General features: G+C 56.2%; 1 protein-coding gene across 1 annotated transcript in view; it reads left to right on the plus strand.

The window, feature by feature from the left end:
• The window catches only part of NCOR2 (nuclear receptor corepressor 2), a 180,810-nt gene extending 166,710 nt beyond the window's left edge, over positions 1–14,100 (plus strand). The window contains exons 35-46 of the mRNA XM_059827785.1: positions 321–461; positions 571–733; positions 1,313–1,746; positions 4,082–4,225; positions 4,398–4,546; positions 4,970–5,163; positions 6,921–7,070; positions 7,380–7,525; positions 8,772–8,825; positions 11,682–11,909; positions 13,605–13,784; positions 13,898–14,100. Coding sequence (XP_059683768.1) covers positions 321–461; positions 571–733; positions 1,313–1,746; positions 4,082–4,225; positions 4,398–4,546; positions 4,970–5,163; positions 6,921–7,070; positions 7,380–7,525; positions 8,772–8,825; positions 11,682–11,909; positions 13,605–13,784; positions 13,898–14,073 — 2,159 coding nt within the window. The 3' untranslated portion in view covers positions 14,074–14,100. The remainder of the gene's footprint in view (positions 1–320; positions 462–570; positions 734–1,312; positions 1,747–4,081; positions 4,226–4,397; positions 4,547–4,969; positions 5,164–6,920; positions 7,071–7,379; positions 7,526–8,771; positions 8,826–11,681; positions 11,910–13,604; positions 13,785–13,897) is intronic.
• Positions 14,101–22,542: the final 8,442 nt, after the last annotated feature.

The following is a 22,542-nucleotide window of genomic DNA, read 5'->3' on the forward strand; positions in this document are numbered from 1 at the left end:
AGCCCGCTGGCTCCCTCAAACCAGCTCCTCTGATCCTGCTTGTTGGGGACTTCCTTGCTTTTCCCCCTTGTTCCCCAGAGTGGCAGCTGGCAAACAGCTTTTTGGAAGGTTATACCCTGGAGATGGCGCCAGGACAGTTATTGCAGGATTTGCCTGGCTTTTGTCACACTGGTAGCCCCCGTCTGTCCTGCTCCAGGTGACCTTGGATGGAGCCATTCCTTATCTGCTCTGCAGACACAGCAATGTGAAGAGCAGGCAGTGTTCCCCAGGGGGAACCGCTCTGTCTGCAGCCCTTTCACTGCCTTTCGGTTGGCTTTCAGGAGGCCCCACACACATGACCAAACAGTCGGGATCGTCGGTGTCCGAGCGGGAACGGGAGCGGGAACGGGAACGGGAGAGGGAGCGTGAAAAATCCATTCTAGCGTCTACTACGGTGGAGCATGCACCCATCTGGAGACCAGGTAGGCTGGGGAGGAGCCTGGCACCACATCTTGGGGCCTGCGCTGGGTGGAGGTAGGGTTGGGACTATAAAACGAAGAGCTAAATAAGCCTTCTTGTATTTTCCCCTAGGTACAGAGCAGTCCAGCAGCCGTTCGTCCTCGCACTCTCACAGCCACCAGCACTCTCCCGTCTCGCCCCGCACCCACGAGACCATCCAGCAGCGCCCCAGCGTGCTCCACAACACAAGCATGAAGATCATCTCCTCGGAGACCCCCACCCCTTCCGTCCTGCGGTATGTCTCCCCGCCATGGTTCTTGCTGCTTGCCTGGAGCCTTGCACTGGGGCAGCCGTGGTGGTTAATTAGCGAGCATCGCATGGGGCACCTCTGGGGTGGAGCGAGGGGTGTTTTGGCCTTCAGTCTCAGCGGGAGCAGGATTGGGGCTCACGGGGAAGTTGTGATGGGGAGAGGTGGATTTTGGTGCCCAATTCCTTTGCTTTTCCTCGTGGTTTTTACTGCTACCAGGAGAGAAAGCAGGAGCATCCCAGGGCTGTCTGTGTTCAAATCGCATAGGCAAGAGGGTATCGCTCCTCTTGCTGAAGGTTGCCTGGTGGTGGAGTTATGAAGGTCTCGGGGACCTGTCCCATGGGTTTTGTTCTCCCCAGTCGATGCATCCAGGCCACAGTCAATACCCCGTGGACAGTTATTGTGGTGGAGGCTCCATCTGAGCCCTCCTCACCTGCTCCAGCATGGGCCAACCCTACGCTCAGGAGACCTTAGCCAGGCAGGGCTGAACACGAGGGCTCCGGTAACAGCACTCCCCTTTCTCCACGTGCTTCTCTCATCTTCGCCTTGTCTTTGTTTGCCTTCCAGATCCTCCTCCACCACTACTACGTCGCCGATTCGCTCCGCCGCCTTCCCCTCGGCCTCCACGCTGCGCTCCTCCATCGGCGCGGCGGACGGCTACGCGGCCCTGATGGACCCGGCCGTCCTGCAGAAAGAGGCCTCGAGGGCACGGGAAGCCAAGGCAGAACGACCCCAGACTGACAACAACGTCTTCACCTCAAAGCTGCCCAGTGGGGCCAACCTCGAACAGTCGCCTTCACCCATTAAAGCCATGGAGTCGAGACCTTTACCTGCCTCCGGACCTGGTTCTTCTCATCACTATAGCAGAGGACAGGGGAAAAGCCAGCAGCACCATCACCCTCTGGACCAGCAGCACGCAGCCTCGGGCCCTGAGCAGCACAGTAGAGAAAAGAGTCAAAGTAAAACCCTTTCAATGCAGGAACAGGAGCTCCGAGCACTCGGTAAGACAACCACGACAGCGGCCAACTTCATAGATGTGATTATCATGCGCCAAATGTCTTGCCATAAGGGGCAGCGAGAAAGAGGCTCGCTAAGTAACGACTCCACTAGCGATGGTAAGAAATTGGAGGGGAGAGGCAAGAGAGCTGTGGCCTGAAACCCATTTTATTTCATTATTTCTTATTTTTAGTTGCACATTTTGGCTATTGGCTTCGGCAGCTCCCCCAATGCGCTTGTCCCTCTGCTTCCCGGTTGTTGTGTGACTCCAGACATTTTTATTTGTGTGTGTTTTAGGGATCTTCCCTTTTCCCACCCTCTTATTTTTTCCCGTTGCCAAGTCCTGTTTTGCAAATGTTGTTCAGTTCCTGGTATTGCTTTTTACAGACAATAGCAATTTGCTAATTCTGATTTCCCCATCATTAGAAATTCCCAGGCAGTCTGTAAGGAGCAGTTGTGGGTAATAAATCAAACGAGCGAAGCGGAGAACCCGGAGTGTGAGCGCAAGACAGGGCTGCTGGCCGTCAGACACGCGCCTTCCAGCTCGCGGTTGTGCCGTTGAGCGTGCAGGATCTCAGAGGGCTTTGCGGGCTGCCGATGCAGCTCAGATGGGGTCCCCCCGCTTAGGGTGACCTCGCTCAGGGTCCTGGTGCTGGATGCTGCATAAGAGGGCAACACAGGCAGGGCTGTCCAGGGATCGCTCAGCCCAGCCGTGCTCGGCAGCCGTTTCCAGAGCAGACCACAGGAACCACCTAACAGCAATCTTGTGTAGGACACAAAAGCACTGGGATAAGTTTCTCCAGAAGGAAGTGTAGGGAGGGGGCTGGATTCAATGTCTGCGTCATTCTTGATGGGACCAATCTTCATCCAGAGCACTCATCCAGGCTCCCACCAGCATACAGAAGCAGCAGGCAGCCCGCGGGGATTGATGGGCCCTTCTTCAAGTTGAAGCATCTGCCTTGGCCATCAGCACTGGGGCTTGCTACCCAGTTCCCCTTCCTGGAATCCAAGGGTGGAAGGGACACGGCGGTGTGGCCAAGGGAGGAGAGCGGCTTTTGCCACCACATCCTGACCCACCCATCCCACCGCTTGGCCGTGTCTGGTCCCAGCCCCTTCTAGCAGCGTGCCCCAGGGCCAAGGATGTGCCTCTGGCCACAGTGCGCTGCCTGGCTGAGCTTTTCCTCCGCCTTTTTCCCTGGCACCAGTGTTTCCTGCAGCTGAATGTTGTCATGCTGCGGAGGAGAGGGACAGCTTCTTTATGGCCATGAGCTTACAGAAAGGAGCTGGTGTTCCCCAGCTTAACTGTTGGTTAGGGATCTTTCCAGAGCCGGACACTTCATCTTGGGTGGATCTGAAGCGTGGTCCTTCCGGTGCTGGTGTGCATGGGGTGATGGGGGATGCTGCATCCCTGTTCCTGGTGCAGGGAGGTTCTCCATAGGGGTCCTCCCTTACCCGACGTGCAAGGTCAGTGTGTCCATGCCTGGGCACTGGGGACCCTCCGGCAGCGCTGTGGGTCGCCTGCCAGATTTGCCTGCAGTGGGCGGTTTCTAGGAATTGAGTGTTAGGAGGGTAAAGGTCTCTGGAGGCAAAAGTCGTGTTACCAAACGTGCTTAGCTGGCGAGAGGCAGCGTGTGCCTCCTCCAGGACTCCTCTGTCCTCTGCCCCTGGTCTGTGGAAGCATAACCCATCCGTGCCTCAGTTTTCCCTCTCTGTTGAAGGCTAATGGTGGTCCCTCATTCCAGCTGTGCTTGCTCTGATACAGCTTGAGTTCATGCAAAGGGCTTAAAAGGCAGAGAATGGTCAAGAAGCTTTTTTTCCCCTGCGGCGTGTGAGTCTGCTGTCTCTGGAGCAGGATCTGGAGTCTGCAGGGCCTTGTGCCCAATTTTCAAGTCCCTGCTCTTGGACATGTGGAGCTTGGGGCTTTTCTTTGTAAAGCACTTGAGACCTCCTGTGCAGCCACCTCCACTGCAGAGCGTTGCTTTCGCTCCTGGCATAGTGGGGTTTTTATTTTTCTGTTTCAGTAGGTGGGGGAAAGGGGGGGGAAATGTTGTAAACCCGCAGGGGTTGAATTTGGTTCCTGACTCTCGTGCTGTCACCGCGAGCTGCTGAGTGTCCAGCTCTGCAGAAATGAGACATCACCTCTTTACTGCAGCCGTCACCACAACTGGACATCAGAGGTGGCTCCGGGGGTCCCTGCAATACAACCTGCCAGGTCTTCCCTCATCCCTTTTTTCCCTCCTTTGCTGAACATGTGACTCTACCTGCAAGCAATGGTTGCCACAGCACTAGGGAAAAGCCAAGCGAGCTCCTGGTTTTAACTCCCTTCTCCCGTTTCCCCAGGCTTTCACGGAGGCTACAGCCCTGAGCGGATGGAAGCAGTGAGTCCCGTGAGCTCGCCCAGCCTGTCCCATGAGAAAGGGGCCAAGCTGCTGCAGGATGCGGAGAAGGGGCACGGGGAGCATGACTTGAGGCAGAAGCAGCAAGGTGAGGGCGGGGGCTGGCAGTGCCAGCTAGCACAGGAGAGCCCGAGCTGGCACGGAGGAGCTTCATCACCCAGCTCTTGCTCGCTGTGCCCTAGTGCTGTGCTGGGATGGCGTTCAAGGAAGGGGACACAGACGTCATCTCACACCCGCTCTCTTCTTTGTGCCTCCCCCAGGCTCACTGAAGGCCTCGGCTCCCGAAGCAGCCCACCTGCAGCACCTCCGGCAGCCCGACGGCCCCCAGCCCCAGTGCCAGCCCCTGCAGTCCAGCCAGAGCATCAAGGGCATGAACCAGCGGGTGGTCACGCTGGCCCAGCACATCAGCGTAAATAAGCGCGTTCTTGCCTTCCCGCTGGGGCTCTGGGGAGGAGGGAAGAGCTGTTATGGAACATGTCTGATGGGGAAGGGCTGGGAGTGATGCTAGAGACCTCAGCACCCCTGGTTGGGGGCTGGAGAGAGCAGACTGCATCAGGCATGTTCAGCCCGGGTGTCTGCATCCCCAACAAGCCCATCACGAGAGCTGCTGCGGGTGGGAGTCAGGCGTTACATCCCTGCAGGGACAAATGAACCTACTTTTTTTTTTTTTTTTTTTTTTATGGTTGGACTTGATGATCTTACAGGTCTTTTCCAACCTTAGTGATTCTGTGATTCTGTGTGACACTTCCCTCCTGCTTGCCCTGTCTTAGTTGAGCTCAGCAGAGCAAGAGGTAGAAACCAACTCTATTTCTGACTTGGGGGTTTCTTCTAGGAGGTCATCACGCAGGACTACACACGCCATCACCCGCAGCAGCTCAACTCCCACATCCAGACACCGGTGTACTCCTTCCCCGGGGCCGCGTGCCCCGTGCTGGACCTGCGCCGCACCCCCAGCGAGGCGTATCTGCAGCAGCAGGAGCACGTGGCGGCCTCCAGGATCTCCCCGCAGAATGAAGGTGGCAAAAGGTGAGGTCAGAGAGTGCAACCAAAGCTGGCACAGGTGGGTTTCTGCCCACCCAGTGTGCCACTCTGAGCCCAGACAGACCAGGGCTACCCAGGGTGAGGAGCCAGGCGGGTGCCCTTGGCTACCTGGTACCCCGGTAAGGCAGTGCATAGGGCAGGCTGGCATTCGGTGTTGCTGAATTCATGCTCCGCAGCTCGGGGCTCAGATGGATCGCTTGCTTGCACGGTCCAGAGTGTAAAATTGCCTTCTGATCTGGGCATTTTTCCCCTGCAATGGTGCCTCTCTTGCCATTCCTATTGTTCTAGAGATGCTCTCCAGACCCCCTTAGAGTCCATGCATGATCCCCTTCCCGATCTGGCTGGTGTCACGGAATCGTTTAGGTGGGAAGTGACCTCTCCGGATCATCCAGCCCAACGCCCTGCTCAAGCAGGTCAGCTGGAGCAGGTAGTCCAGGGCCATGGCCGGCTGGATTTTCAGTATCTCCACTGACCGAGACTTCAGCACCTCTCTGGGCAACCTGTACCAGCATTTGAGCACCCTCACAGTAAAAAAACCTGTTCTCTTGTGTTGGGGTGGAATTTCATGTGTTTTGGTTTGTGCCCGTTGCCTCTTGTCCTGTCACTGTCCTCAGTCCCTGGCAGATCATGGTGCAGTGACCTTTCAGACTACAGACGGTTCCAAAAAAAACCCAAAGCGACGTGTTTTCCGTTGGTTCAAAGTTAATTTTATTTTCATCGCTGCCAGTGAATCAGAATCTTGTTAGACACATGTCGTGTCAACTGCAACTATCCGTTTCAGGCACCACCGGTATTTCTTTTAAAGTCACTTTCAAGTCCTGATACCAGCAGAAGGCAGGTCTGATTGCTGCTGTACGGAATGAAAAAATGGGAGGTGTAAGAATGGGGTCTATCCTCCCACCCAAACACTGACAGAGACCCAGCTGCATCCACGAAAGAGCGGTGACTCCAAACCGGTGGTTCCTTTCCAGTAAATGTGATTATTACTCCCAGCTCTGCCTGGTCCTCGAATTGGCTTTGTAACGTTAGGGGAGAAAGTCCAGCCCTGGCCACCCAGCGATGAAAAAAAGTGTGGGGGGGTGTGCGTGTGTGAAAACCACAGAAAGAACAAAGATGTAAATTCCCAGAACTTGCCGTGAGGAATTCCTCATGGATTTGAGCCTGGCCGTCTCCCAGGCGCTAGCCAAGGGCAGGCATCGGGGGGCTGCATTGGTCCTTTCCGCGCTGCCCCAGCGCCAGATTCATCGCCTGCAGCCAGCGAGGCCCTGCATGGCCCCAGACAAGGTGGAAGGGAGGTGGCGGGTGCTGCCCTCCCCTGCGTCTGCAAATACAATGGAGAATCAAAAGCCATGTCCCCAAAGGGTTAACGTCCCAGCCCTCCGCAGGGATTGTGTCCCTGCCAGAGAGGGACACTTGGGCTGAGCCAGCAATTCCCAGGACTGGTCCTGCCATGGGCAGCTGTATTTGGGGCGGCTGCCGGCTGGCCCGCTGCCTGGAAATCTGGGCTACATCTCGGCTCAGTCCTGCTCCTCACGCCTGCGGTGCAGAAAAATGCCCAAGCTGTGCTCTTCCTCCAGCTTGCATTAAAAGGCACCGTAAGCCCACAGGGGTGTGGAAGGTTTGGCTTCTTTTCCCTGTTGTAGGAAAACTATTTTAGTCCTTCTCCCCCCAACCCCAAACTGCTGTGCAGAGACAGAGGATGTTGCAATAAACTGATTGCATCTCTCCATCACTCTCCACAGGTCCCCGGAGCAGAGCAAAGCTTCGGCCGGGAGCGGGTCGGACAACTGTATCGAGCCGGTCTCTCCACCAGACGGCGTGGGAGAATCGGAGCACGCCAAGAGCGCCACGTACCCGATCCTGTACCGCGAGGGCGAGCAGATAGACCAGAGGTAACACCAAGGGAGGAGACGCTGGAGACAGCGTGGGGATGCTTCCCCCATCTCCACGCTCGCGCTGGCCCAGGCTGCTTTTCTTGCAGCCAAAAGCAATGTCACATGCCAGGTTGCTGTCTGTTTGTAGGGGCTTCTCAACACCGTATGGCACGTTTACGGGAGGGATAGGGAGAAAGGTTGGAGATCCCGAATATCTCAGGAGCCCCCAGGCTGTTTTTGAGGATTTACACTAAGGGAAGAGTCTCTCTAGGTAGGGCTTTATGAACTGGACGTTGCAGAGCTTTCCAATGGTCTTTTGCTTCACAGGATGGGGTCCAAGTCCCCAGGAAACAACAGTCAGCCTCCAGCTTTCTTCAGCAAGCTGACTGAGAGCAACTCTGCCATGGTGAAGTCCAAGAAACAGGAGATCATCAAGAAGCTCAGCACGACCAACAAAAATGAAACGGAGTACAGTAAGGACATGTGGGGAGGCGAATGCGGGGCACCGGGGGGGAAAAAGCCTTGAGGACACATGAAGCAAAGGAGATTTAGATGCTGCTGTGTTAAGGGCTGGGAGCTCCCAGGCAGCGCCCTCTGCATCGTGCCATGGTTTGTTGGGAAGTGCAAGTTCCAAAGGCTTCCTGGGATGAGCCGTGCTGGTGCCAGCAGTGGCTGTGTGCATCTGGGGAGGCGATGGGAGGCTTCCCAGCCCCTCATCTCCTTGCTCTGGGACTGTCAATCCCACCCACACCAGATAACCTCGATGGGAAGGAAATAATGAGCTGAGCATAGAGGAGACTTAAGAGCAATTGATATTTTAATGAATGGCCAGCCAAGCTGAATCCTGCCTCCTTGAGATGCATCTCCCCCCAATGTTACTTTAAGCCCTACATCAATATTGGTGTAGCTCTGTAAAATTAACCAGGCTGGCTTATATTGGAAATTCAGCCCGTCCATTCATTAACCGCTAATAGAGTAGATAGGATCATAATTTAATTTAGCCCAGCATTATACAGTCAATACTAATTCAATTTGAATCCATCTTACAACAGCTGCAACGGATAAGAGGGACCGAGCTGTCTCGTCTCCTGGATGATGTTACCATGAGCCAACAGTATTGTTATGCCCCTTTGGGGACATGTGGCTGAACCCCGTGACCTTCCACACTTTCCCTTATCAAGGGAAAATATATAGAAATAGGAAACACCTCTTATTTGATGAGAATTTCTGTTATTCTAAGGAAAGTGATATCCAAGTCAAACAGCTTGGCTAAGAGGGAAAATATTGATTTAACATTTCTTCTCCTCCTCCTCACCCTCCCCACTGTCCAGACCTGCTCCCTGGATGTGGGGATTTGAGCCTTTGGAAATCCTGTAGGCAGGAGGGAGGGTTTGACTTCGCAGAGCTTGTAATCCGAAGGGCTGGAGGGAGGTCGGTCAGCACTGAGCACAAAGACATCACCTGGCTCTCTGGGCTCTGCTTTCCTGTCCTTTCCCAGCTGGCAAGGCGTGCCCACTGGTTCTCCCAAAGGCAATTGTTCCTGGTCCCAGCCAGCACCCTCAGACCTACCCCAGTGCCTGGGGGCGGTGGGCTACTGTCAGCCTGGGTGCTGTGACGGGGACCCCAGGTTCTTGCCGTGGCTGCCACGGCAGGTCCCTCCCTACCGCCAGCCTGCACATGCTGCTCTCCGTACTGAAGAGCTTCTTTGTTTTTCTCCAGATGTTGGGCAGCCTGGGACAGAGATTTTCAATATGCCGGCGATTACTGGAGCAGGTAACTCTCCCATATACCTGTATCATCCCTCATTCCCTACAGGGCTTACAGCCACGGAGAGCAGGAAACTCAGTAGATGTTAAGCATCTCCTTTTTTCCTTTTGCCATAAGACCGCGCGTAACAGTTGCTGGGAGGCTGAAGCCTTGGGACACACTGTGACTCCGTGCTGTTGAGTTGGAGACACTGCAGTGTAATTCCTTGGAAAGCCTGGCAGAGTTTGAGGAGAGGTTAAAAGCTAAGCAAGGGCTGGCCATCTGATACCAACAGAGGGTTAAACTGTATAGCAAGGTGCACCTCACGCTCGGGAGAGAGCACCCTGCTCTTGGTGGGACCTTGCGGTCACCCACGGATGGGTAGGAGGGCAGTGGCGAAAGGGAATGTGAGGGTGGGAAACAGGTCCTGTGCCACCGCGGGCTGGGCAGGCTGCAGGAGCCGGTTGCAAAGGCAAACTGGGGTGGGAGCGGCACCCCACAGCCCTGAACGGTGAGTGTCAGGGGAACTGGCGATGGCTGAGGACCGGGAGGAGGTGTTATCCGGGAGATGGAGGAGCGCTCGGGCCCAGGGGCGCCAGCCGCGTGCTGGGTCCTTCAGGTGCTTAGAGCGTGGGTTGACTCTGGTTTCTCAGGAGCTGGGAGGAGATGTTCAGCTGGTGGCCGGGTCTGGCCACGGCGGCGCAGCCGGTGCCACGGGAAGGGTTTTGTGGGCAGGACCGCGTGGACCTCTGCTGCTGTGCAGAGCGGGGTCTCCCGGCGGGTGGAGGGTTTCAGGCTGATCGCCCGGTTCTGGAGGAGCAGTTTTGGTGGTGGTATCTGAGTGCTGCTGCGGAGGCCGGGCTGCAGGCAGCCTTGGTGGGCTTTAGCGAGTCCCTGGCCCTAACCAGCATTAACCTGCCGGCCTGCCTAACCGGGGGTTCGCTGGCTAACACCTGGGACCATACCCCAGCCCTGGAAGAGCTCTCAGGGAGAAAGGGTGCTGGGAAGGGCTCAGGATGGTCCCCCAGACACCCATGGAGATGTATTTACTGTCCTGAGCTTCAGGACCACACACAGGAGCTGAAATGGAGGTTTAGGCGCTTCCCCAGGGGCACCGTACGCTCCCCAGCCCTGCTGCGCCCACGGCTTTCAGCCCGGCTGGGAAAGGAGGAGAGGGAGCAGCTTAAGGAAGGGATTTTGGCAAAGAGGGGCGGAAAGTGGCCCTGCGGAGTTGGGTGGCCGGCGTGGGCTTCCCTGGCACGTGACAGAGACCAGCCCAAGGGAGAAGGTCGGCATGAAGGCTGTCGAGCTGCTGCCACGTGCTGCAGCAATGTCCGTGTGGGCATGCAAATGAATGAAATGAATCCCCATTGAGAAGTATTAATTAATAATTAATTATTAATGCCCTCCTACAGCGGGAACGCCTGCAGGATGTTAGTTTTAAGTAGGAGGAACGGCAGCTTTCCCACAGCCAAGGCAAGGACTTTGTGCCGTAGGAGGGCCAGGGACAGCCGTCAGCGGTGTAAGACCGCTTGCCGGTGCCGGATGTGTTTGGGAGAAGGAGTCGGCTCACGTCGGCAGCTGGGACGAGAGGGTGCAGCCAGCTGGGACCCAAGGGCCCATGGCAGACAAAATTTGGGGGGGTGAGGCCCAAACTCCTGAGAGCATCCCCTGGTTAAAGCCGCTCCTGCTGTGCTGGAGGGAGCGGTAAAGGCAGAGTGTAGCGAGCTGAGGGCCGGGGTCTGGCTGGAGGGGACCAGGAGAGACCCTGCCCGTTTACAGGAAGACATGCGTACCCGGGATCCGTCCCTTTCCGAGCGGAGGGGCAGCGATCCCAGCGCGAGCCCCCCTGGGATGGGGTGAGCTGGGGGGGGGGCTGCCGGTGGGGCTTCCCTCGCTGGCCTGCTGTTCTTGTGTCTGTATTTTGCCCTTGCTTGTTCCCTGTAATCGCCGCGTTGGGAATGGCGGTGGCGTGGCTGAGCCTAGTGCCCTCTGGTCCCTGTGCGGTGCTGCACCATAACTGCATGGCTTGAGACTCACAACCACGCGGACACACCACTGCGCCTCTGCATCCTGTCCCGTAGCCGCGGCTCAGCCCGGGAGGGGGCCCTGGTCCGCAGCGGCACCCGGCCCGGGGGGAGGAAGGGAGCGGGCTGGGACGATGGGCAGGGGGCTTGCAAAGAGCGTGAGGAGGGACGAAAGGACTCTCCCCTCTCCCCAGCGTAGCTCGACCCCACGCGGGCAGCCCGGTGGGCTGCATGTGCCCGTCCGGGGGCTGCCGGTGTTTGCCACCTCTCATGCCAGAGCCAAATCCAGACACCTCTTTCCGATCAAGTGGTTTTGTGGGGTGCCCCCTTTTCCTTCCCTGACTTTTCCTCCATGGGAAACTGCCCCGGCCTCTAAATTCCCAGCACGCCAACTTTTGATCTGTGTGTGCATCCATACGGACCCCACATCCAGGTGACTCCTGTCCCCATGCTGAGCCTGGAGCAGCCCCCCCTTCTTGCAGTTGCTCCCCAAGGCTCAGCGAAGACCCCTTCCCCCCCATCCTCCAGGCCCTTGGCCCCAGGGAACCCTGCCTGCCTGCAGCACTCCAGAAACCCAAATCCCAGAGTAAGTCCCATCCCATCCCACTGCCAGCCCCTGCCAAGCCCTGGGGCGGGATGGAGCGGGGAGGAGGAGGAGGAGGAGGACGGGTGCATCGCAGCGCTTTAAAGAACAAGATGACAAAGTTTGTTGCTTTGCGAGAATGTGCTGACTGTTTGTTTCTTCCCTTCTCCCTTGTCTCCTTTCTCCCCTCTCCCCGTCCCCCCCATCTTTCTTCTCATTTGGCTCCCCCCCATCTCCCGTCCCCTCTCTCCTCCCCCTCCCGTTATCTCCCAGGGCTAATCAGTTGTAGGAGCCAGTCGGTCCAAGAGAATTCCAGTACCAACATGGGGTTGGAGGCAATAATTAGGAAAGCCCTAATGGGTAAATATGACGAGCAGTGGGAAGAGCGCTCACCTCTCAGTGCCAATGCTTTTAACTCTCTGAATGCCAGTGCAAGCCTGCCCGCTGCTATGCCCATAACTCCTGCTGATGGACGAAACGAGGACGTGCGCTCCTTGCCAGGTCTGCAGCCCTCTCCACCTTCGCTCTCTCTGTGTTATTAATTCTCAGCCTTTATATTTCCCCTTTTGTGGGTGGATTTATTTCCGCCCTCCCCCATTTTTGTTCATTTTGGTTTTCTTTTCTCCCCTCCCTCCCCCAGCTTTGAGCTTTGTGAATCTGCTGATTAATCCTGGTCTTGTTTGATGTTAATTTAATAGTCTCGGAAGGTGCTGTTGCTTTCTCTAAACCACTGACTGTGCTCCTTTCCCCGTTTGTTGGTTTTTAAAATCTCCTTTTCCTTTTTTTTTTTTTTCCCTCACAATGGAAAGCTTTATGGGGGGGAAAACCCACACCCAAAAGATCAAAGCCATGAACTTAAATAGCCGCCCCAAACTGTCCGTAAACCCTGGGCAGGATCGGTGCTCCCTACATAGGGGCAGGAGCTCAGAAGGGCTGGTGCAGGGGGACACAGGACAGGGTGGCATTTCCCTCCCCACCCTTCGGGGGGGTGTCAGGGCAGGCTCCTGCCTGGCACAGAGGGTTGGATGGGACCTGGGGGTGCCTGGAGCAAGAGAGAGCTTAAGGGATCTAAAAGTGATAGATGGGGGACGCAGGGCTGCGGTGAGCTGCCCCGTGGGCCCCGCTGGGGCTTGCAAAGGCAGCTGGGCACCGCGGCGTGGTCTGCCCGGCTTCGGGGGGGGCTTGAGCAGAGCCGGGAGGGCTCTGCAGATCCCCAGTTAAGGAAGAGAGGAAGGGGACCAGGGATGGATGGGGGAGAGCGTTTGTTCCCCGCACGCCTGCAAAGGGCAGATTCCCTCTTGCAAGCGCCCTGCGCAGAGCGCGGCAGCCAGTGCCAGGGGTCACCCTTGGCAATGTGGGCGCGGAGCCCCCGAAGCTGAGGAGCGGGGTCCTGGGGGCACACAGGCGCCTTCCTCCGGGTCAGCTCAGACCAGGCGCTCTTCAGCTTGTTGCAGAAAAGCTTTTCTGGCTCCTGCATGAAACCAGCAGCTTCTTCCAGCCACGCTTCCCCATGCCCGGCGGAGGCTGCCCAGGCAGGCAGGGTGGGATGCAGAGCCCGTCCGTCCCTCCCCCTTTGGGAGCTCCCCCCGGATTAGCCAGGCTAACCTACCAGGCAGAGGCCGTTTTGGCTTTAACCTTTCTAAAAACTGGCTAAACATCACCAGGGATTTTGCTGTAAAAGCTTATTAAAGACCACCCTGGCCACAGAGACCACGGGAACAGGGAACGCGCTCAGGGTTCCAGCACCCATGTAGCTCCCAGGGGGTCCCTGCCAACCGGCTGCACAGCGGCACACGGAGCTCCCATCCCCTGTCCTGTGTTTGTGGGCTGAGCCGTGAGCCGGCTCGGGAGCGGACCCCACAGAGAAACAGCCCAGCCAAAGCCGCACGGCTGCTCCTGCCCCAGATCCGCTCCATGAGACGGTTCATAGCATCAACCCACAAAGCAGAGAGCGGCGCAGGAGGGGACAGAAACCTCCTCCGGCTGCTGCAACCGCCCACCCCACTGCAGAGAGCTCACCCCATCGCCCTTGGTGGCCGTGGTGCCAGTGGCCCCTGGGGTGAGCTTTTCTCCTGCCACGAGCCGTTTTTGCAAGCTCTTAAAAGGCACGCGGTGCTGGGGAACCTGCGCCCCCTCCCCGACCCCCCGAACCCCATGACGACGAGCCGGGTGACGAGCGGGCGCTTCTCTTTGCAGGAGGAGGGGGGAAGCCAAAGATCGCTGCCAGACCCAACAGCCGCAAGGCCAAGTCCCCGGCGCCGGGTCTGTCCTCGGGCGAGCGGCCGCCCTCCGTCTCCTCGGTGCACTCGGAAGGGGACTGCAACCGGAGGACGCCCCTCACCAACCGTGTCTGGGAGGACAGGCCGTCGTCTGCAGGTAGGGCTCGGGGGGGACGTGTCCCCAGAGTGGCCGTGCCACCCTCTCAGGGAGGTTGCAGGGGGGCAGCCACCCCCCCGGCGTTGACTCTCTGCTTCCTCCTCCCCGTGCAGGTTCGACGCCGTTCCCCTACAACCCGCTCACCATGCGTCTCCCCAGCGGGGTGGTGACGGCAGCCCCCGCCGCCCCCCTGCCGCAGGGGACCCCCGGCAGCCAGCACCACGCCTGGGACGAGGAGCCCAAGCCCCTGCTCTGCTCCCAGTACGAAACCCTTTCGGACAGTGAATGAAGCGAGCCAGGGGCAGGGAGACGGCGACCAAACCCAGGGCACGGGGAGCCAGCGGGACGCCCGGGGCGAGCGCCCACCGCCCCGGCCCCGCCGGCTCTCACGAGCGAAGACGCGGGAGCAGAGCTATTGTATTTTTTCTTTTTCCTTTTTTTTCCCCTTCCCCTCCCAACCAGCCAATTTGGGGGGATGTTTTTTCTTTATTTTTTGTTTGTTTGGGGTTTTTTTTTTTCTTTCTCAACATCTGGAAATTTCTGCATCCTCTTCGGTCTGAAAAAAAAAAAAGAAAAGAAAAAAGCCTTAACGAGACAAAACCCAAGGAACCCATCTTCGAAATTGGCAGCCTTGCTGGGCGGTGACCCCAGTGCTCGAGAGAGGGACTGTGAGCGGCCGTGTGCCCGAAGCGTGCACATCCCGGGGCCGCGTGCGCGCGCGTGCTCGGACGCTGTGCCGGTGCGCTCCCGCGGAGTGGAGTGAGGGGCTGTGGGATGCTCCCCCGCATCCCGGCCGTGGGGCCGTGCCACAGAAATGCAAAACCTTGAGCGGGTTAAAGAAAAAAAAAAAAAAAGTTTAAGTGTTTTAGAGGTGAAATAGGATGATCTGAGAGCTGGCAGCCTGTCGTACCCACGTCACAAGATGTATTGGCCCTGGAGCGGTCTCAACACGCTTCGAACGTGGCTGGGATGAGCGGGCAGGGGAGGGAACGAAGACCTATTTCTTAAAAAAAAAAAAAAAAAAAAAGAACAAAAAATCCTGGTCCTTTCAGTGGAAGCGATCACGGGCTTAAATTGGAGCGGGCAGGGATGTCCCCGGGCTGGCTCACGTGCTGCCCACGGACGGGCTCGGTTGCTTTAAGTGCATTGTTTTCTGAATGGTGAGAAAAGGTAATTGTAAATTGTATTGGTCTACAGGGTATATTTTTGATACCTTCAGTGAATTATGTCGATATTTTACGCAAGGAAGGACTTAAACAAAACACAGTATTACATGCTGTAAAAGAGGTTCTGTTCTTACATGCAGGCTTTGATGCGTTTGTCCATTGTATGGAAGGGTTTAAAAAAAGAGAAGGTAACAGTGATCCATCAAAGTTATCTGTAAGTCAGGAGAATGTATGAACTTAGTTTAAAAAAAAAAAAAAATCAAAATCTTGCCATGGTTGCAGGGCCCCCCGTTACACACACCTTTGCTGAGTCAGCAGAAATTGTTTGCTGGTTGTAGACATGGATTCTCCAGAGCCCTCCGAGCTGGCCGGGTGCAGGCGCAGCGTGGGCAGGAGGCCGGCGTGGCAGGGAGTTCACAGGAGACTTTAAAGAAAAAAAAAAAAAACATAAGAAAAAAAAGGAAAAAAGTTTTTATTGTATTTTTGTGATACACACGAATGCTCTACTTTACGTTATTTTTTTCATTCCATGATGTTGGCTCATATCTGCAGTTACATGGTTAAAGAACAAAATATTAGACTTTTTTTCATTCACTTCTGCTTTCTCGCTCTGGGGGGAAAAATGGCAAAAAAACAAAAATATGTATTAAATGCTTTGCATTCTATATGCTAGAGGAACCCAGAGCACGGCACAGACTTTCTGCCTCTCCGGCTGCCGGGTGGGCAGCCAGCCCCCGCGGCCTCCCGGCAGCCCTCGCATCCGACGCGCGGGTCCGGCGGCGAGGCCGGCGCCGTCACCTTCCCGATGGATCGTTCTTTTCCCCCTGCAACGTTCCCAGGTTGATTCTGATTTCAAAGCAAGAGAATGATGGTGTTTGTTGTTTGTTTGGGGTTTGGGATTTTTTTTTTTGGTTGGGTTTTTTTTGGTTTTTTTACAATGTACAGGTTTTTAATGTTCATCAATGTTTGTGTCTTTTCTGTTGTGCTTTTTTTTTTTTAAAGAAAAAAAAATCCGAGACAATGCACAAGCGATGTGGAAGTCTTTCCGTTCCCAGGTTATTGCTGCTGGTGTCTCCGTGGCTCTGACATGTACGAGCTAACAGAGCTGATGTCTGGGCATAACGCTATTAAAGTGTTGCAGATTTTGCTGGGAAAAAAAAAAAATCCAAATCCGACCCATCTTCAAAGCCGCCTCCTTAGCCTTTTCAGAAAAAAATAGCAAAAAAAAAAAACCACAACAAAGAATAAAGTTCCCACTTGGCACAGTAGCAATACTGTGTGCTGCTTTGGTGTCTCCAGAAGTCCAGGAAGGTGCCGGTTGCTGGTGGAAGGCGGCTGCGGTGCTCGCAGCCCCGCTGACCGGCATCGCAGACCCCGCCGCCAGCGGCTCTCGCCGGCAGGGACCCCGGCGCGGGTTGAGACACGGAGATGGGCGAGAGAAGCGCCTGAACTGAGCTCCTGCCCTTGGGGCAGCCGCACCGAGCCTTGGCTTTTGCCGCGCCGCGCTCTCTCCGGTGCTCCCCGCAGCGTGCCGGGGATGGAGGCGCTGGGGCGGCATTTGGGTTCCTCACCGTGTGGGCATCCCGTGCTGACCCTGTGGGCTGAGCGCGGCTGGGCGTCATCGGGACATCGGGAAGGGCCGCGGACTCCAGCCAGGAGCTGCAGAGCCGCCTTCTCACCGCCCCGGCCGGAGCGGGGTTGGGTTGTCCTCCCCGTTAACCCCGGGCAGCATTCGCCCGCACCGTGGCCAGCACCTGAAGCCATGGGCCGGAGGGTGAAGAGCTTGTCCCACCCTTCGGTGCTAACCACGTAGCCGTGTTTCTGTTTCCCTCTCGTTTCCACTGTGTCTTTTGCGTGTGCGGGAGGAGGGGTGGGAGCTGGCAGGGCTGACCCGCAGCCCCCGAGCACAGCTGATGCTGTGAGGGGGTCAAAGGAGTTTTCAGATGTTTGTGAGGTTGTGTTAGTCCTTTTGGGGTTTGTGGCTCTGTGCTCATGGATGATGGTCAGGCGGATGTTATGCAGCAGCTTCTGGGCAGGGTGGTGGTTGCAGAAGGGATCGGTGCTGCGGGGCTGGGAGGATGCGGAGATGCCGGGGAGACGCCGGTGACGCCCAGCCGCTGCGGGGCTCCGGCAGCCTCACGCCCCTGCTCGGTGGGATCCTTTGGGATCATCTCTGGAGCGGGGAGCAGGACACGTCGCTGGTGTTCCCAGCTCTGTGCAAGACCTCGGGCTCCAGCTGTGCTGCGTGTCCCTGTCACACCAGGACACAGCACACAGCTGGCCACGGCACAGCCCGGTTTTGGCGCTTTCTGTCTTGCTGCGTCTCCATCGTCTGGTCTCCCCACACACACCCCATCCCGCACAGACCCTCCCGCAGCCGCCTGTCCCCCAGTGCGTCCCCGCAGCAGCAGGAACAGGGGGACACTGCGGGGGGAACACGGGGCAGCGGCAGCTCCCGTCGGGGAACTCTGAGCCGCCCTTGCCGGGGCGCTGGAGCAGGGAGCATCCTCCCACTGCAGATTAATTAATTTGGGTCAAATCAATGAGTAGGCAGCGTGCCGGGCAGGAGGCCTGCAGCCGCTCAAAGGGGATGCGCCCGGCTCCGGGGGGCTGCTGTGGGGTGGCCCCCCATTTCCCTGCTCACACGTGGGCTGGGGGAACATGGTTTTGGGAAAGGAGGAGCTGCTGCTCCTGCAGGTCGAGATGCTCCCCCTGTCCTGCCCCACTTTGGCCCTCCTGCTCCCCCCCCACACCCCCTGGCCGGGGACCAAGGCATCCCCAAGCACCCCAAAACCTCGCAGCGGGCTCCGACCGGCACCTCCTTGTGCTGCCGGCTGTGGTCGTGCAATCCAGGAGAAAGTCACATTAAACTATTAAAAAACCCCAAGTTTAACCTTCGCCAACTTTGTAACTTGTACAAACAGGCAGACAAATTATTGGACGATTTATCGCTTGAACTGTACCGGGGGAAAATCTCTATCTTTTGTACAACAACCTGTGCATAGCTGTTTTGAAGTGAGTTGTATGATAGCCGGGGCTGTACAGAGAAACCACCGGGTGTAAATATTTCCGCAGCTTGCTCTAGGGGGGGGGGATTCTTCTACGAAAGGTGGAGGGGTTTGTTCACTGTTATTTTGCTCGGCGTGCCCACCAGCAAGCGGTGTGGGTAGCAGTGTCCGAACACTGCCTTACTGGTTAAATAATAAAAAAGCAAACCAACCAACCCAAACAAAAAAAGCTTATTTGGCAGCAAAATACAGTGCTCTCCTGCCTGTTTGTGTGCGTGAGCCCAGGCAGGGCGAGCTGCTCGCGGGGCAGCCGAATCGGGAGCGGGATGGATCACGGCGAGGGGGGTGCGGGGCGGGTTGGGGACCCCCGCGCTGGCAGGGCACTGTTGGGGGTGCCGGCGGTAAAATGGGCTGAGCGAGGGGGGAAAAAGGCCGGTGGCAGCAGTGCCCCAAGGTGTGCAGCTCGCTCGCCCTGAGGCTGGCCGATACGGCCCCGGGCGTCGCTGCGGGCTGGTCCGGGTGACGGGGTCTGCGCGCCCACCGGCTGCGCCATGACCCTCCCGTGGCACCGCTGGCGATGGGGACGGGGCTGCCGGAGGGACCTCGGCAAGGGATGAGTTTGCTGGGTAGGTGATGAGTTTGCTGGTTGAAGCGCGACAGGACATCCCACCCTAAATCCTTGGGGACTGGTGCTCTGGCCGAGGTGCAGCCCCCTCCCCAGCCTCAGTTTCCCCTCCTGCAGGTGGGACTCGCGTCCTTGCGCTGCTTTTTAACCAACTGATGGCAAAGAGCTGCTTAAGCACGATGTTGTTATCGCTGAGCTGGGAGTATCCTCCTTCTTATGGTCCTGAAAAGGCCTCACAGCACCTGGGGCAGCATCATACCCCCCCAGACGGGGCCGGGCATCACCCCATCTGACCCCTCCACCTCCCGTTGGGATGCACATGCCTCTCCCTCCCCATTAATGCATCCTGTCAGCATGAAGTGTCCTGCAGAGCAGCTCTCAGAGGAATGATTTCTCCTCTCCATCTATTTTTATTTGTATTTATATCTTTCATATATATTATATATTTTTATATATTAATTTTATTATATTTTTTTAATTTTTATGATACTATTACCATCATCATCATTATTTTTTTTTTATTTTAACATGGCCAAGCTCCCTCCTGCCTACAGCTTCCCCAGAAATCAAACCTTCCCCGTTCTTTCCTGGCAGTGCTAACGCCATCCAGCCACATCCCACCGCCGAGGCTTCTTCCCGCATCTCCGCACCCAGACTGGTTTTGTTGGCTTCTCATAACGGAAACATGAAAATCCTTTGAACCCTCCAAAACAGCTTCTTGCAGCTCTTTGGGTGCTTTGTCTGGGCCTGGGGAGCAGGGGATCCCGGCCCCCGGCCCCGTTCCCCCCAGGGACTGCGGTCACCAAGGGAAGCTGGTGGCACCCACGGGTGGCTGTGGGACCGTGCACCCCTTAGCTAAATGTCTCCAAACAGGCGATACCTGCATCTCTGCCAGCATCGAGCAGGGGTGATGCTGGAGGACACCTTGGCTTTGTTGCGCTTTGACTAACAGCCAAGGAAAACACCGTTCAACTGTGACTGGATTTAAAAATTGAATTTAAATTTAATTTTTTTAAAAAAAAAATTAAAATAGATATTCTGGTGATGGATAATCCCTCATAAGCCGTGTAGGAAATGATTGGGGAGGCTAATTAGCTGCTACCTAGATAACAATTGGTATCTATTTGCAGGTCTAAATTGCTTTACCACTGCCATCCCTCCCATGGCGTGCGGTTGACTTCGGTTGGGGCCGGGAGCTGTCGGTCCCCAAGTCCCCCTCCTGTGTCTGCACCTGTGGGGCCAATGCCACGGGGCTCGGGAGCTCTCACCGCTGCCGTGGGGGGGGTGCGCAGTGGCGTTTTACAGGGCAAGCGGTGAATGGGGGGACGGTGAGCAGAGGCGTATGGCTCTGCATGAGGACAAATCGATGACTATATGGAATTTAATCCATTGAAGGGCTATTAGTTGGTTTTGCACTCAGGGACCTTCTGCTGCCTTTCCTGGGGCTCAGAGATGGATTTTACACAAATTGTGTTTTCCCGGGAGCAGAATGAGCATTTCTGCCAGGGCTACCTCCTGCCGGCACAGCGTTTCAGGTGGTCGCCCCGATCCGAGCTGCTGCAAGTCCTGGAGGAAGGCTCCCCGATGCTGCGTGACTGGTTTGCCTGTCCAGGAGGTGTCCAAAAGGCTCCTGTCTCTGTACGGGTGAAGGATCACCCTCGGTCCCCTCTGGATCACCCAGACATCAACTGAAATCCCTCCAGGTATGTACCTGCATCCACCAAACCTGCCTCCGGTCTCTGCACACTCCTCCCGTGACCAGCTCCCGTGGCGATGCACTAGGTAGATACATGCCGGCTCTTAAAGATCAGTCTGAAGATCCCTGAGACCAGAGATTTTGTTGAAATCCTTCTTGGAAAGGCTTTTGCTGCTCTGAAGGCAATTAGACTAAATAAATAGTGCAAACAGAATCCAAGCTGTTCAGCCTCTCGCATCGGGGTTTAAACGCTGACGAGGGCTGACAGTGGTAGCCCTGGTCAATAATTCACACTGGTGCTGAAGAAACAGAAGGTGGGAAAACTCGAAAGTCAAGGCCAACACTTATGATTTAATGACGGAAAACTTTAGGTCTACTTGAAAAGCTCTTGCATAAGGAGATGAAAATGAAATGGGACAAAAGCAGATGGCTTTGAAAACCAGCAATAAAAAAAAATAATGTCAGAAGTCCAGACTCGTATTTTGACTGGGTGGCAGACAGGGGCTTTTGAAGGGGAAAGGGAAGACAAAAGATGGTCCCGATGTCTTTGCCCTGGACAGAGGCCATGAGAAGGCGCAGGCGCGTTGTGACCTTCTCCGGGTGATGAATTGGTGTTTAGTTAGGATTATGGGGATTTTTTTTTTTAAAGAATTAAAGCAAGAGGAAGATTTTTTAGCTAGGCCAGGCTGAGTTAGAAGAACAGGGAGGAAAGAGCATGAGACCCAGGTTGTCCTTGCTGCGCTAGCCGGGACTCTGTGCACTGGGCTTCAGCCACCCTCCCCGCAGACTGCGTGCCCTGCGGGTGACGGGAGGGGAGAGGGACGTAGCTGTGGCACCCAGCGATGAGCAAGCCAAGATTAAAAAAAAAAAAAAGGTACAAAACACACCCGAATACAAAACCCGTGAGGTGGTGGCACCCAGCCCTGTGCCCTCCCCGAAAAGCAGCTTGCGGGCCCTACGCCCCAGCCCCCAGCAGAGCAGGGGCTCTTCCACTGAGCGGCTGAACGGGTCAGACGTGCCTTTGGCCAGCAAAGCCGGTAACCGTTCCTGGGCTCCTTACAGCGGGAAGCATTTTATGCTCTCCTGACGATTGCAATCCAAATAGTCATTCATCAGTTCTTGTGATTTGCCACGAAATTATATATGCTCTCTGATAATGATGCAGAGGGCTAAAGAGCTGATCTTGGCAGGAGATGAGATGTTTTAGGCTGGCGAGTAACTTGGAAGGAAAATAGAGCGGCTTTTGATGGGATGCCTGGATCTTATCAGTGTTGGGACACTGAAGGGCACTGGGCAGGGGCAGGGGTGTTTGGGCTGGCTGAGCTCTACCTGGCTTGTGTGCCAGTCTGGGAAGAGTTGGGTTCGTAGGAAACTGGGGAATGAGTGTCACTGTGTGTGCGTAACAGCTGAATTAACTGTCAGGCTTATTTATCCTCTCATTGTTGATCTCCTGTAATTACTAAAATGAGTATTTGTCAGGACTCCAGGCAGCGGAGTGGTAATAAATCACTCACCACCAACGGGAGGTTGGAGCAATTGTGTCTGAGCGAGCTCAGATCGGCGTTGGCTTTAGTGAAGTGCAAGTGCTGTCAGAGGAGCTGGTGGGCTGGTGCACAAACAAAAAAAAAACCAAACAGAAAAACCCCCAAAACAGCTTTGCAGAAATGCTCCTGGAAGAAAATCCCTGGACACACAGTCCTCCAGCCTGGAGCCACAGTCATCTCAGCCGTTGTGAGGAGGGATCACCTATCAGGGACGCAGGGGACTTGGGGCAGGGAAAGCCTCGGCAACCCCAGCATGTGGGATGTGCCGGACCCTGCGGGGCTGCAGGTCCTTTCTCGTGGTGGCACCGGGGTGTCCGAAACCACCACTGTGAAATGCGCAGCAGGAAAGGTGTCTGCCTGTGCACCCTGGGCTGAAAACCTGCAGAAGCTGGGTTGAAAGGCAAAATCCGTACGCTGCAAACACACCGCTTTCTGGGTCTTGCTTTCCAGAGCGGTGCTCTAGTGCAAGTCAGGCTTCGTCGGGCTCTGCCCTCCCGGCCTTGCTGGTGTCGCGGGCCCACTGCTGCCGGCGCAGCAGCGATGCTGAGCCGGAGGGCATGGGCGGCTGTCCAGATCCCACCCGAGGAGGGACCACGCTCATCTCGGCTGCAGACACAGCAACCCCGGTGTAACCACCGGCAGGTGAGACTTTCCTCTCACTGACCCTTTTAAAAGGAGAACAGGCAGAAATAACTGCCCACGGCGCTCGGGAGGCCGGC

The sequence above is a fragment of the Gavia stellata genome, chromosome 21 (assembly GCF_030936135.1).
Source record: "Gavia stellata isolate bGavSte3 chromosome 21, bGavSte3.hap2, whole genome shotgun sequence".
In the NCBI taxonomy this organism is placed as follows: Eukaryota; Metazoa; Chordata; class Aves; order Gaviiformes; family Gaviidae; genus Gavia; species Gavia stellata.